General features: G+C 41.6%; 2 protein-coding genes across 3 annotated transcripts in view; one reads left to right on the top strand and one right to left on the bottom strand.

The window, feature by feature from the left end:
- cbx8b (chromobox homolog 8b) overlaps positions 1–15,773 on the bottom strand; it is a 79,008-nt gene that overhangs the window by 26,911 nt on the left and 36,324 nt on the right. The gene's annotated exons all lie outside the window — the stretch shown is intronic.
- rasal3 (RAS protein activator like 3) lies at positions 2,854–15,248 on the top strand. Of its 2 annotated transcripts, XM_078290683.1 has the most exons (19): positions 2,854–3,856; positions 4,902–5,044; positions 5,696–5,774; positions 7,169–7,236; positions 7,369–7,454; positions 7,634–7,763; positions 7,915–8,013; positions 8,299–8,973; positions 9,218–9,362; positions 9,546–9,690; positions 9,802–10,038; positions 10,601–10,802; positions 11,593–11,684; positions 11,844–11,957; positions 12,739–12,943; positions 13,101–13,214; positions 13,333–13,523; positions 13,858–13,942; positions 14,851–15,248. In XM_078290683.1, the coding sequence occupies exons 1-19, from the start codon at positions 3,235–3,237 to the stop codon at positions 14,962–14,964; spliced, it is 3,546 nt and encodes a 1,181-aa protein (XP_078146809.1). In that variant the 5' UTR covers positions 2,854–3,234; the 3' UTR covers positions 14,965–15,248. The 2 variants fall into 2 exon arrangements, with proteins under 2 accessions (XP_078146809.1, XP_071772148.1); XM_071916047.2 differs by lacking the exons at positions 2,854–3,856; positions 4,902–5,044; positions 5,696–5,774 and adding an exon at positions 6,095–6,338.

The following is a 15,773-nucleotide window of genomic DNA, read 5'->3' as shown; positions in this document are numbered from 1 at the left end:
GGATATGACCCAAGCTGGATATGACCTCTCACAGCCTGTTTGGGTGTTAGAAACACAGCAGAGGCAGGACCGGCCTGCAGAGGTGGGGGGTTCAAAGGCACAGAGACTTATTAATATGCTAATTAGAAATTTAAAAAAAGGGACAAAATGAGTATCCCTGAAGAAGAAACGTGAACATTTAGCGACAGATGTTTGTGTGCAGGATCACACAGGAGCATGACACAGCTGAAGCCTATATGTTCATACTTTGATGTAGATTTTGGGGGGAGACAGGAGGACACGTCCCCCTCAGTGTTAGAAGGATGAATTGTCCTCAATGATTATTTATGCAATTATTTAAACGCGTATGCTGTATTTCAACTGGCTCTGTGTTTTCAGAAGCACAGCTGAGTTTTATGGGAGCGCATTTTGTGGCTGGCTTTGGTCACAATCCAAAACATCCCTTCCCCTTTAAAAAAAAAAATGGAGACCTTCTCCTTGTTGTCTGAAAAATCTTCTTAATGTATGAATTTAAAGGCATTTTGACAACAAATTAGACTGCCATGTTTCACATTTTGATCCGTTTCCCCTTCAGATCAGAGGTTCAGTTTAACAATGTCTTAATGTATTTAACATTGCCTAATAATTCTCCTCACTCTCTCTCATACCTGCATACTTTTCTCATATAAATGTATATCTTTTGTTTCAATCTTGCTGATGAAGTGAGGGAAAACAAACTTGCATTTAGGCTGCTCTTACGCCCATAGTTTGTCAGTGTGTCTTTCAGCCCAGAGTTTGATCAAGAGTGTAGGGTCTTCCTGAAATATCTCACATTCCTTTCAAAACTTATTCAAAACTTCACGTCTTCTGTGACAAATGGTTACATGAGACACACTGGATTAATTGTTTAAGAGCAAAAGACAGTAGAATATCCTATACTTTGCAGGGGAAAAGAAGGTAGCAAGCTATGAAGTGTGAATTTAAACTGGATGTGTAGCTAGCTCCCTCTATTGGACAATGTCTAAAGTTACAACAAATTACTATCAAGAAGGCAAATTGGACAAATTATGAAGTAAAATGGCAACTAAATTACCTGGTTAAAACCAACTACGTTAACTTTCTATTAGTTCTTACCACAGCAGAAGTGTAACCAATCACTATACCATTGTACCGAAGCTGCAATTTATATGATACAACATTGGCACTATTCTGCTTTTCCTCACCAGAGCCTAAAATAGAGACTACACCAGTAATTTGACCACAGAGATATCATGTTACAGCTGTGATGCTTGCTTTACTATCACTTTACTACTTTAGTAAAGTGGAGTAGATATTAATACTTTTACCATCATATCCAATAGTCATGGAAAGGATTAGACAAGAGCAAGAGACACTGACTGTGGCATTCAGCCTGAAAAGATTTACTGATTTCTGTGATTTCACTTTAAATTAATGATGTTATTCCACAGATCAACATCATACTTCCAATGACATTGTATTGGATAAAGCACAGAGACAATACTTTATGTTGATCATACGCAAGGGAATCATAGATAAAACTGTCTTCAATTAGACTATTTGGTAAAATATTTTTGTTGATGATGGAGATGATGATAAAAGTGATATTTAAGTTAACTCTTACAGTGCATATATACATTTTCAACAAGATGCCAAGACACAGCCACCAGATGGCCTCAATGACACTAATAAGTCTGATAACTTTCATCCACAGTGGTTTCATAAAATTGAATTCATTCTTAAAAAATAAATTAGTGAATTTAGTATTTAGTGAATTTAGATTTCTACTTTATATATATCTGTATGAATGCTTGTGGAGAAAGGTCCTTAGAAAACCATAGAAAACCATGAAAATAGAGAAAATTTGAGAGTTGTTAATGTTTACAGAGGAATGAATCAGACAAACTTGGTTTTAAATAATGCTATTTGTGAATTTGAATGTCTAGAGATTAACCTAAGTATAATATGTAGTACGTTGTAGTGGCATATAAGAAAACTTGCTGTCCAGTTGTACTTCCCAATCAGGCAACAACTACATGTTCTACACATCTCAGCCCACTAGAAAACGGAAATATCCTGCAGGTGTGTGTACAAGCAGTGAGTAACATCAGTGCAGGAAGTGGTTTTCTGAGTCTGACAAACCGAGCCTGACAGGAAGTGCAGCGTTGCTTTGACAGGAAACTGAACTCAACAGTCAACAGTCCACACGCCCACAGGTATCTGATTGATACTGTCATCCTTTAATGATGTATTGCTTTACTGTATCATGGTCTGAATAACAGCCGTGTGCACAGTTTGCATACAATATTAATGAACTACAAGTATGGATATAGAGACGAGAAAGACCCCACCACTGCCACCATATGTCACTGTCATTACAATAAGTATACTTGTAAAAATGGGAACATAAATCCTGTTATTTATATTTTAATTATTGCTTTATCGTTAGCTCTAAAGTCTACCCTTACACTACAAAAGGCCAGCAGTCGATACTGTGATGCTGCAGCAATATTAGATGAGAAGTCTTAATCAATCTTTATTAAATAAACAAGATAAATGAAATCAACAAGGGAGGAATGAGGGTGTGAATTGGAGTCGTCTGTCGTTCAAACTCCATAGACGAGAAAGGATGAGCGTTTAAATGAGGTTAGAGTGAAAAACCACAACATCACATACTCTGAAGTTCTCAAAATGACTGGTGAACTGACAGAGACCTCCTATGAGCTGAAGGAGGAGCTGATAATGGCCCACTGTAAAAAACCTAGATGCTTACACCATACACTTAACACCAGTGAGAGATGCATTTGGGGGTAAACCCCTATGAAAATACATAAAAAGCAGAAGGGGAAGTGAGGAAGAGGAGTCTGAAGTGAAAATGTAAAAATAAAGACTAGGCAAAACGGTGAGATCTCTGAAAATGGTGAACATCTCGCTGTTGGTGTATGAGGAAGCAGCCAATCATTGAGTGACAGGATTATACAGTATTAGGCGCTACAGCGAAGCAACCACATGCAAAGCAGCCAGTCTCATGTTGTTGCCGGATGACATCTTGCAACACAGGAAACAAGAGAGAATCGAGATAGAACCAGCAAAGGCACGGACAACATTGCCATCCTTAACACACAAAAAAATCACCAAGACAGTGTGATATCAGTAGAATTTGGAATTTTTTATTTTGTTTGATGCATCCTTGAGAAGTTGAGCAAAATCTACAGTTACACACCCTGAAAATTTGAAATGGGCACGGAGGAAAAAGATTCAGAGCCTGCAGCTGAACATCTGCCGAACGAAATGGGGCCAACCGAGAAGGAAAAGGACCCTCCAGCGGAGCATCCTCAGGACCAACCAGCCGAGAACAGCAGCGACCCCCTCAACACATACAAGTGGCACACTGGGTCCAAGGGAACTCTCGATGAGGTGAAAGGAGAAGGAGAAGCGGGAACATCTTCAGCAGCATCAACAATGGATAAGGTTCAGAAGAGCTCCGGCACCAAGTGGAGCAAGATGCAGCACTGGCGCAAGGCCCTGAGTGAAGAACACGGAGACAAGTCTTCATCCACGGGCAAAGGTGGAGAAGCAGTCAAGGCAGATAAGGGAACCCGAAAGAACCCCTTCAGGAGAGCCCTGTCTGAGCCTCCCGGGTCGCTGTTTTCGGCCCTGTCCCCGTCCTCTGGCTCGGCCCAGTCCGCCCAGGCAGCTCCAGCCTCAGCTGCTGCAGACGCCGCGGGGGTCTGCTCCTCGGACCCCTCACAGAGAGCAGGTGGGGGGGCGCTCTTCAGAAAGTATCTGAGGACCGTGTCGCAGAAGCTCAAGAGGCCCAAGCTGCAGACCCGGAACAGCACCCCGATATTACTGCCAGGTAAGGCATCAGAGTGCACTCAGTCACAAAATCTGAGAGTTTATTCAAGTAAATTCATGCACTATATATACAGTATATATATGTATATCCTCTCTTATCACGCAATGTCCCAATTTCTAGTTTAAGATGATAATATGTGCACTAGTTGTTGCATTTTTGGGTCAGAAGGCAGGATGCAAACCCAAATCCTAAATGATTGAATTAATTCATTAATTAATTAATTAATTAAGCAATTCTTTTCCAAACTTGAATGACACTCCCCAGAACGTTATGCACGACCAAAACACAGTAAAATACATATACCTATTTATGAAATGTCTTTTTCTGCCAGTCAGCAAAATGGTGACCCCATGTGGTTCATGGTATTTTTTCAATTTGAGTGAGGATTTGGATTGGATTTTCTTAGTAATGAATAACAGCTTCATATCACTAGTAGAGTATAGTATTTCAGTATTTAATAATATATTGGACACATCCAGCAAAAAAACTACCTAAGATAAACCTAAAGTACCAGGCCATATAGGCAATATCATATAATTCCTGTGAAATGTATAAAATGCAGTCTGATACAAAATGTTGATTGAAAAAAAAAATTACAGAGAAACCACAGGATGTGCGTAGTTTGTCCTGGTGTGTCATACGGGGAAAAGAGGAAGATAGCATCAAAGCAGCAGCTTTGGCAACTCTAGAAATGGGAGTGGCCTGTAGTGCTGCAGGAGATAAGTGCCATCCTGCCACAATTACCAAAACTGAAAAACAAACAAGGGCCAGCATGTGCCTGTAATTTTGTTCACAATACCGTTTCTACAGTCAGAAATAAATATATTTTACAACATTTAGTTAACATTTAGTTTACAGAATATCTAAATTTAATATGTAATGGTATGGTGTGGGATAGAGAGCCTGCAGCAGTGTCAATTCTGTGCAGTTCTGTAAGTTGTGTAGAAATGAACAGGAGGATGTTATAATTTTGTGTGTGTGTGTGTGTGTGTGTGTGTGTGTGTGTGTGTGTGTGTGTGTGTGTACATGCATGCTTGTCTGGTAGGTGTGGGTGAGGATGAGGCTGCATCAGCTGCCCTCACTGAGCTGCCAAGGCTGCAGTGGGCCCCGCCCCAGGAAGTCCCCTTGTGGGACATCAGCAACTGTGTCCTTGAAGAAGGACAAATCCTCATCTCCCCAGAGGAAGAGGTACCAACACAAACACAAACACCCTCCTCTCACCCCTTTCCCTTCATTATCACACAGTGGTGGAGAGAGTACTAAAATATCCTACTCAAGTAGAAGTGTTGTTACTTTGCTCTTGTTTTACTTAAGTGGAAGTGAAAGTACTGGTATAAAAAGTTACTGAGTTAACTTTAAGAAAAGAGAACGATGTTAGATGTGATCTTTCATATGCAATTCTAAAAGGAAGAGAGTGCAGAGATCGAACTAGATTATTTTAATTGGAAAATTTGGAAATTACAAAATAAAATGCACAAAGTAAAGCCAGCTTATTCTTCTCTTCTTTGCTGTCTGACCGTTCACTGCAAATGGCTCCACAATTTGTCAGTTTATGATTGTCCAGTTTATGATGCTTATGGAGAGCCACAAAATCTGTCCTCTTAAGTGAAAAGTACTTAAGTAAAAGTTAAATTTCTGATTTAAAAAACAAAAAAACACTGTTAACAGTACTATTACACTTGTATCATTAAACTCAATAAAAGGCAGAAAGCATTACACTTCAACTGACAACAGTACACACAGTTCAAGGTGTTGTGAGTCATTATGTTTTGATAGAATAATAAGTGTGTGTGTGTGTGTGTGTGTGTGTGTGTGTGTGTGTGTGTGTGTCTTTCTCAGCCAGTGATGTGGACCCGCAACCGAGTCAGCAGCTGCCTGTCCAACCTGAGCATGCAGAACCTTGTAGATATCGACACAGGTCAATACACTCTCTCTCTCACTCTCTCTCTCTCTCTCTCGCACACACACACACACACACACACCTGAATTAAACAAAATGATCACTGGATTAACAGTAAAAACAAAACATCAGGGTTAAGGGGAAGCATGAGCAGCAGCATCACAGCTACTGACATCAGAGTTGCAGTAAGCATGATTGTGCAGACAGGCACAGAGGAAATAGCTGAGTGTTTATGCGTGCGAGCGGCTGTCAAATAGCTTCCTCTAAGTTTTTGGGGGGAGATAGCATCGCGCCTGGGTGTTCCACTGGTCCGACCGAGGCTGCTTAAGAGAGAGGGCTCTGTTCTCATTCACCGTCCGACTCTGAACATACTGCTCAGAACAAGCTGTCAGGCTGCACCGAAGGTCTGTGGTCTGGGTTGGTTGGTTCTGCATCAACGCCAGCATCCATTTCAAGAAGAGAGGAGGACCATGATAAAGGGACTGCTCCACTGTTGTATGAGATCTAAGTAACAAGACTTCCACAAACCTCTGGACTAAATGATGGGATTTAGACGCTGGATTGTATGTGGTGGCGCTTTGGGTAAGCAAAGGAGAGTGAAAGTCTGTCTGATGGTATTCTGCATTGTAAACTGTTGCATCCACATCTTTGACTCCAAAAATATCTTTACCTTATAAACCAAGGGAAGACAGAATGTTACTGTGAAGAATCAAATTAGGATAAAGCAATGATAGAATGTGTTTTTTCTAATTTCATCCTCTCCATACCTTTAAAAGGTTCTCAGTAATACCAATGTGTTCTAGCGAAGTCTGCATTCAGAAAGGCTGCAGTTCCAGCTAAAAACCACATCCTGTATGATCTCATTTTCATTTCAAGAACACTTAGATCAATTGATAATTTACTCTACTCTCTCTTGCTACTGATCTCAGTATAGTTGCAAATTCATGGGGAAGTGTGATATTAATCAAGTGGATGGACTGAGTTACTGCTAATACCAAAGCCTTGTCTAGTTTTTTTTAAGCAGTTTTAATTGATATTTTGATGCTTTAATTTTAAGCAGTTTTCATTGGAAATGCAGAAACCAGTATTGGTGGTGGGGTCGGGGCGATGGGGAGACTGTGTTTCCCCTGGAGCTTTGAGAAAGTGGACTCCAACCCAATGAGTAACGACCAAGCATGTGCTCACCCTCCCTCTCAATTGCTCTTACATAAACAGCAAAATGTATACAGAACACGCACATGTAGATGTGAACGATAGCCTATGTACGATACATATCACTGGATGGAAAAAAATCACAGCAAGAAGCCTCAATTGTGGATTTAAATGTAGATTCATGAGCAATGGAATGACCGTTAGTGTAATAATAATAATAATAAATAACCTGAAAAGTGTAAATTTTTTACTTTACTTAGAGTGTAGCCCCGACCACGTGGGCCAGGCAGGTGGGCCTCGACTAAAGAACCAAGATGGCGGTGTGAGGGTGAGTATTACACACACCAGAGATAAGAAACGTCATTGTGCTGGCCCTGCATTTCCTGGTGTTATGGTGCTTAATTACACTCATTCACCATACTTTTGCCTTCCCCTCTCTCTCTCACATCTTTACCCTTAGGCACTGATCAAGCGACGCTTCGAGGGCAAGACGAAGAGGAACAGCACCACCCAAATAAACCGCATTGGACTAGGCAAAGGAAGCAGGTACGGCACTGTTAAGGCACATACTGTATATCTTTTGCATCTCAAGTTGTGAATATCACTGCTTTATTATGAAAGTGAATTGTCTTGTTTTTGACAAATCATGATATGTCACCCCTCTTATCTTCATCAGTCCAGTTTTTGACTGCCCACATCTTCTTCCCTCTCTGTTTGTTTTCCAGGCTCTATGGTTCCCGGGAGTCTGTGTCTATTCCAGTCAGCGCAGTGGGGAGTCTAGATCTGGGTGCAGACACCAGCACCGTCATCAGGCCGGTCCACAGCTCTATTCTGGGGGAGAAGTACTGCTTCGAGGTAGACTTGACCTTTGACTTGTACATTCTATTCTTGTGTAAAATTCAAGTTCAGTTAGAAACATCATAAGGTGACCTCATGGTCTCAAAAACAAATTTCCCCATCCCAGTAACGTTACAGAAATCCCTTTGTTTTCAATTTACTTCCCTAGGTGATAAACTCTGAGAATAACCACTGCTTCGGCTGCACCTCAGCCGCCGAGCGGGACCGCTGGATTGAAGACCTGAGGCGGGCCGCCCAGCCCAATAAGGTGAGACGTTTAGAGTTGCACCAAAAAGCACACTGAAAATGCTGCCGCCAAATGAAAATGTTAATAAAAAAGCCAGATTTTGAGGAAATTAAGGAGGTTAATGTTCTTATCACCATATATACAATAGTTAGAAATGCAACCTAGCACATAAGAAACCATGTACATTATCAGTTACAGTAAAAACAGACCCAAAAGGCAACATTTGGAGTTAAGAGGCTTCACATGAAAGCAGAATTGATGCTTTCTTCTTCAGTACATGACATCCCAATGTCTTGTTATTCATAGGATAACATTGAGCGCACAGAAAACTCCCTCAGTCTGTGGGTGAATGAAGCCAAGGATCTGCCACCCAAACGGCGGTACTACTGTGAGTTACACCTGGATGGGACCCTGTTCGCCCGCACCAGCAGCCGAGCCGTCGCCAAGTCCTCCCACCGCTCCAGCCTGGCAGGAGACGGCTCCTCTGGGGCTTCAGGAGGCCTAGGGGGTGGCGGGGGTACGACCGGAGGCTGCCAGCTATTCTGGGGTGAATTCTTCGAGCTGGACAACCTGCCCTCTGTCTCCCAAATCTCCCTGCACCTTTTCCGCGACGAGGACCCCAAGAAAAAGCGTCACTCCCGGGACGAGGTCAGCCTGCACCCCCTGGGCAGCGTGGCCATATCTCTGGCTGACATCCGAGGGAGGACCTATCAGGAGAAGTGGCATCCCATCATCCCGTACAAGGCCTCAGGCACAGGGGGGAACAAGGAGCTGCTGGGACCCCAGGCTTCACTCCGCATCAAGGCCCGCTTCCAGAATCTGCAGGTGCTGCCTATGGAGAAATACAAAGAGTTTGCAGAGTATGTGACGCAGGATTATGTGGAAATGTGCAGGAACCTGGAGCCACTTCTGAACGTGAAGGAAAAGGAAGAGCTGGCAGGAGCGCTGGTCCATGTGCTGCAGAGTATTGGCAAAGCTAAGGTGAATAATGAGTCTCATGTAACCAAATAATTTCATCATAATTATGGTTTACCTTCATATTACGGTCATAGTTACTTGATGATCAATCATGAAGAACCTTTCACACATATATCATGATTAGTATTACGTCATTGATCCCACAGTGGTAAAGTATCACTCAAACACCACATTTGATATAACAATGCTGACAACAAAAAAAGGAATACTTAGGTATCATTTTTCTTAATGCGTGTTTATGCTTCAGGAGTTCCTCATTGCTTTGGGTGGTGCAGAAGTGGAGCGTCTTGGAGAGAAGGAGGCGCTGATCTTCAGAGAGAACACACTGGCCACCAAAGCCATCGATGAATATATGAAGCTGGTTGGCCAGAAGTACCTCATTGACACACTTGGTAGGGAAACTCAATGGCAGAGGAGCTTCTCTGATGTTGTTTTAGGAACTCCTTTTCTTCTCTTTGCAGCTTATACACCTTTAAGCTATAGTTACTGCAATGACTCCAGTTTGTCAGTTTTTCTTTGATATCAGCTGGTGCTTTGTGTTTTCATAAAATACTGTGTTTTCTCGCTCACTGCAGGAGACTTCATCACCCGTCTGTACGCCTCAGTGGAGAGCTGTGAAGTTGACCCTCGTAAATGCGCCGCCTCCGAGCTGGCAAACAACCAGAAGCACTTGAGGGAGAGCTGCGAGGAAGCGGTGCAGAAGATCACTGAGATGCATGGGTGAGATAAGAGAGCTCACCATATAGAAGACATGAAATGATATAAAGGTTAGATAGGCTGGTGAAAATGGAAATTCATTGAGCTGATGCTTGAAATCTTTCTTGCCTCCAGATCCTTCCCCGAAGAGCTGAACAGGATCTTCTCCAGCTGGGCGGAGCTGTGTGAAGACCAGGGCCGGCTGGAGATTGGCCAGCGTCTCATCTCTGCTTCCCTCTTCCTTCGCTTCTTATGTCCTGCTATCCTCAGCCCGTCTCTGTTTGGTCTGACACAGCCGTACCCAGAGCCAACCACCCTGCGCACCCTCACCCTGACTGCCAAAGTCATCCAGAACCTGGCCAACTTCACCCAGTGAGTGGCTTTTTTTTATGTATCTGTGCAGCAAAGTAAACGTGCTAGACATACTTGAATGTGTGATCTTGTTAATGAGCAAAACATCTGTGCTGTGATGGGAGAAACATTTGCATGACTGGAGGAAAAAAAATGCATTCCAGGAGTTAGGGAAACAAAATCTGCTCAGATTTCCTGAAGTGGCTTTAAAGTGATGTTGAACTTTGGTAGTTCAGCACCGAAATTCTTCCGAACGGATTTCAGTGTTAGACTTGTTCAAACTGAAAGAAAGCGATTCACTTAAAAACATTTCAGCAGATTCTTATATATATATTGGCAGAATCTGCTTTGTTCACGTTTGTTTATGTGCTAGAAGTGTGATTTTCAGACCTGTTCCACCATACAATGGCAGTGAATGGAGGGAGGGAAAAAAACGCAATTCTCCAATCGTCTCTACCAGAGCAAAAGATAACAGAGAATCGCCGATTTTGGGGTTATATCATGTCCAGGAAGCTACACAACCCAAGGTACTAACAAAGTTCAACATCACTTTAATAAATGAAATCTTTTCCCCCTGCTTCAGGTTTGGAGATAAGGAGGAGTACATGCTCTTTATGAACGACTTCTTGCAGCAGCACTGGGAAGGAATGAGGGGTTTTCTACAAGCAGTGTCCAATCCAGACACCGAGTTCCCAATGACTTCCTTTGACGGCTACGTAGACCTGCCTCTGCGCCTGGCTGTGCTGCACGGCCTGCTGGTCGACATCATTTGCCAGAAGGAACAGGTGGGAGCAAAAAACAATGATATGCCCAGTTTGGTTGGTTAGTTAACTTACTGTATATCTCAGCGGGGTCCTCTGATCAGTGTCCTTCAGTGGCTTCCAAGTCCAGGTTGAAATCAAAGGGAGACTGTGCCTTTTCACTCTCTGGAACTGCCTCACCTTAAATATTAAAACTACAGAAACAGTTACAGGTTTTAAGAAGCTTTTAAAAACCCATCTCTATCATAGGCACTTTATTTTGTAATGTTCTATTTGTGTCTTTGTGGGGTTTTTTCCTGCATTTTATCATTTTTATCTCTTTCTCTTTTACATTCTTTGATTTTGACCTGTACAGCACCTTGTAACATTGGTTTTGAAAGGTGCTATATATATAAAGTTTACTTGCTTACTTAAAGCAATATTCCGTTGTCATTTTGCATTTCTATTCTTGGTTTACACTAAAATTAGTATTTAAAAAAAAAAAAAGTAGATCCGGTCTCCCAAACAGGAAGTATCTCTCCTAAATGGTATCCCTCCGCTATGTTCTCTTCTATCAATAAAAATAGTATTCGGTGAAATTATGTTCTAAAATGCTAAAAGGCTATTTTCATGGCCTCATTCAAATGAATTGGAAGTAAAAATCTGAACGCTACAAACTCGTCCAGCTGCATCCGATCTAGGTGATTAGTTTATATTATGGTTTTCATCAAGTGCCGACTAACCTCCATGTTAAAACTAAGTGGAATATTGCTTTAACTCCAAATGAGAGTGAAGAGGTTGGTAAACTCTAACATGCATCCTGTCTCTTCCTCAGGGCACAGTGGACAAGCTGCACCCTCTGCCGTCCATTCTCAACCAGATCACAGAGTCTCTGGGTCCTGAAGCCCCTCGGATCGCAGTCAGCAGGTAAGTCGAAGGCCTGTGTTTCTGTGCAGCCTGTCTTGTGTGACTTGGCATTTTCCTCTATGATATAAATTGTACTTCTTCATCCCGATACCTTGTGATTGTGTTACAAACTTGAACATGGCGGTGTTACATGCGACTAAAGAAGCCTCTTCATTGCAGCCACATGGGACAAAGCAAGCCAACATATGTCCCTCCTAAAGACTTGGGCAAGTACAGTCCGCACCAGTCTTCACTCCAGCAGCTTCCTGTGGATCCCAAAGGCCTAAAAGATGGGTATGATACATGATAGGTGATGGGTGTATTATCGGATTCGACCGATATGGGTTTTTGAAGTTCGGTACCAATGCTAATAATTTGTGCCGATGATCAATATCTTTCAATCTGACATTTTTCATGCCAAAAAATAACAAGTAGTCAGTGTTTCCCCAAGAATTGTATTCTTGGCAGGGCGGAAAAGCCTGTAAAATAACATTTAGACCATCATGGGACACTAAAACTCTCCACTGAAACTCTCCTCTCTCCTTGAATCGGGGTTAACCTGAAACTCTGGGATTATTTTACTGTAATTCAATGACTAAATGATTAAATTAAATATGCAAAGAAAATAAAATGTCACTGTGTATGTAGCTGTGGTCGGAGAGGACAACGCTGACTGGATGATATTCCAAATTTAATAAAAGGCCAATATCGACCCAAAATATCAGTCTACCCCAAATGTGTATTCATACATATATGTGTGTTGTATATGTGTGTACATTACATGAGGTACACACATATAACATATATAGTATGTATATATTGTAGGATGATTTATCCCATTATAGTGACTTACTTTTCATGGTGACCTCATGTTGCACTAATAGGTATAAATATACATTTCTAACCAATAAAACCATCAGATTTTTTAACAATCCCGCCCCTCCACACCCCTCCCATCAATAAGTAAAGATGGTCTTTAAGGTCTTTAAGCACCCATTCGGATTGGCCATCATTTGATGTATGACACTTAAATAAACAATTAATTCAATCATTCATTCATCCATCCACTCAATAGGGATGGTAGGACCAGGAGGAGTATGAGGGAGCGGAAGCCAGTCACCAGAGCTCATAGCGCTCCACACAGGCGACACAACAAACTTGTTTTGAAGAGGCAGACGAGCTCTGAGCATCTGCAGATAGATGGCTATGAGCAAGAGCAGGAGCATAACCATGAACAAGAGATGGAGACTAACCAACCAAAGATCTCGTCACCAAATACTGTGAGTACAAAGAGGAGTTTTATGTTATTTTATGACAAGAACATTTCTGACATTAACTAAAACATATTAACACATATCGATAATATAGACATAGTGTTGTTTTTCCTGGTGTGGTAAGTAGGTGGAATCGTGTAGACAAGTTTTCATCTTCTTTCAGAGAGGCAGCATCAAACCTCCACCTGCACCAGTTCCCTGGATCAGACAAGACATCCACAACAGGGAATCAAGCGAGATGACGACTGAGAATGAGCAGCTAAACTTACTGGACAGGGTATGTCACATCTTCTAGCCACTATATCCACAAAATTGATTTAATACTGGCTATAGTGTATGATTTAATGATTGAATTACACCCCATAAAATGTCATTTTGGCATTCACACACACCAGCACGCTCAAGAGCTGTCAGAGCTTCGTCTGGGGGTGGAGCAGGTGACGGAGCGCGAACTGGAGATGGCAAAGCGGCTGGAGGACTTCATTGTCCAAAGCCAGGACCAGAATGCAATGCTGCAGGCAGAGGTCATTGAACTGCGGGATCTGCTGGCCGTGCGAGAAGAGCAGCTCGCCAGCGCCACCTTCAGGTGAGACTGTGGAGTCAACGATGAGCAAAAACATGCATGTTCATATCTTCAGCAACAGGTGGAGAGGGATTAGACAGCCCAGTGTGGCTTCCATGAGCATATGCACTAATCCTTATTTGATGTACTGTATGTTTCAATATGTTACCAGTGTGTTCTGTTCTGTCTGTGTGAGCAGTGTCCTCACTGAGTTTTACGCTGTGTGTATTGTACCACTTGTGATATTTCAGTCATTTCCCACTGTGGGATCAATAAAGTACTACAAGTAGTTCTAGATTATTTAAGTTGAATATGAACAATATGACATCTACATCTCTTCCCTCTGTGTGTCTCATAGGTTGGGTGTGATTGAGGAGGAGAGGGAGGAGGACGAGAGAAAGCTGAGTGTTGCCATTGCAGCAGCTGAGCGAATGAACGTCTTGGTAAGAGAGAGAGAGAGAAAGCCACTCTTCAAGCAAAGATGAAGTGAAGGGTTTCATTCAAAAATGACATATCAACTAATTGAAAAGTGGCACCTTCTCTTAGAAAATGACTGCACACCATTAAAATAAATTACTGTGCTTGTTAAAGCCTTGTTAAGGGAATAGTTTGCACCAAAATTAAAATTCAGTCGTTATCTACTCAACCCCATGTCAGTTGAAACTCCATTGAAGTTCGTAGGACCACCAAACACAGAGCGAGTTAGCCGTAGTTCCATCTCAGCCTTCTCCCAAACTATTGAAGTTCTTTACACCAAAAAAGCATAAAATGTCCTCAAACAGCTTGTGCGGCATAATCCAAGTGTTTTGTGGCCAAATGATTGCACTGTGGGTCCAAAAGTCCAGTATTTACCAATGTGCCAACAGTCACGTGTAACCAGAGCATTGTCAGTTAGGAAAATAGAGAAGATAATGAGGTAAATATTGGACCCACAGTTCAATCGCTTGGCTTCAAAACACTTGGATTGTATTGCATGAGCTCTTGGACATTTTATCTATTTTTTTTGGAGCAGTAAAAAGATGGCCCCGCTAACTTCAATAGTTTGGAAAAAAGCTGAGATGTATGGGGGTTAAGTTGTCGGTTGACTGATTGATATTATAACACTTTTACGTACTGGATCATTTTTGAGATAGTGAATGATATGTCGGCAGTTTTTTTCTGGCATATCCTGAGGTATATCATGCACTATCTCAAAAATTATCCAGTAAGCAAAAGTGTTATAATGTCAATCAGTCAACCAACAACCATTTCCCCCCAAAATGAATATGTAGTGCGACATAGTAGTGCATTATATATACACTGGTGACTTGGGGACAACATATTAAGTGATGGTTTTTCTCTGTGTTTGCAGGAGGAGCAGTTTGCAGACCTGATGAAGGACCTCCACCAGCTCAGTGAGGCCTACACAAGTGGCCAAAACAACACACAGCAGCATCCTGCGAAGCCGCACATCAACAGCAACTGAACCCGAACAGAAGAAGGATTAGAGTTATAGTATTATCACAGTAGTTTAGTTTAAAGAATCATGTGAAGTGTTCATTTGAAAAGCATTGCCATAAAGTCATAGATATATGGTTATTTTATGGACATTTTGAGCCAAAATGGATGTGAGTGAGCGAATTGTGACTGAGGTGAACACAAGCAAAAACCTTCAAGATGTCCAATGAACTTTATCTGCATTTGATTGTATCTCAGCTACAGACACATTTACCCTGTAAACCTTTCTGCTGAATAAAAGAACTAATAATATCTAATGTGTTTTCTCAGCGCTCTCTACAGTATATCATCAGTAGTGCAGGAACTTGTGTGTAGCGTGTGCAGAGCTTTAATACTACCACTATGGAAGCCCGTTTCTGCCACCTGTTAAAAAAATCTGGCACTTTTCTCTTTTTTTCCATCATGAATTGACATTTTTTTCTCAATATTATGACTTAGCATGTCATAATTATGAGATGCTAAGTCATAATTATGAGATGCTAAGTCATTATGAGATGCTAAGTCATTATTATGAGATACTAAGTCATGATTATGAGATGCTAAGTCATTATTATGAGATGCTAAGTCATTATTATGAGATACTATCTCATAATTATGAGATGCCAAGTCATAATTATGAGATGCTAAGTCATATTTATGAGATACTAAGTCATAATCATGAGATAGTATCTTATAAATATGACACTCACAGGCCACTTTATTAGGTACACCTGCTTGTTAACACAAACAGTCGGCTCCTCCAAACAGTGAAATCATGTAGCTGCAACTCAATATATA

Source organism: Centroberyx gerrardi, chromosome 3 (assembly GCF_048128805.1).
Source record: "Centroberyx gerrardi isolate f3 chromosome 3, fCenGer3.hap1.cur.20231027, whole genome shotgun sequence".
Classification (NCBI taxonomy): domain Eukaryota; kingdom Metazoa; phylum Chordata; class Actinopteri; order Beryciformes; family Berycidae; genus Centroberyx; species Centroberyx gerrardi.
This window is presented reverse-complemented; position numbering and strand designations above follow the sequence as displayed.

Excerpts from the sequence above, each read along its gene's own strand:
- rasal3 (XM_078290683.1), top strand. The coding sequence starts at position 3,235 with ATGGGCACGGAGGAAAAAGATTCAGAGCCTGCAGCTGAACATCTGCCG. Across the intron at positions 5,775-7,168 it reads CCTTGTAGATATCGACACAG|AGTGTAGCCCCGACCACGTG; the intron begins GTCAATACACTC and ends TACTTTACTTAG. Across the intron at positions 7,455-7,633 it reads GGACTAGGCAAAGGAAGCAG|GCTCTATGGTTCCCGGGAGT; the intron begins GTACGGCACTGT and ends TTTGTTTTCCAG.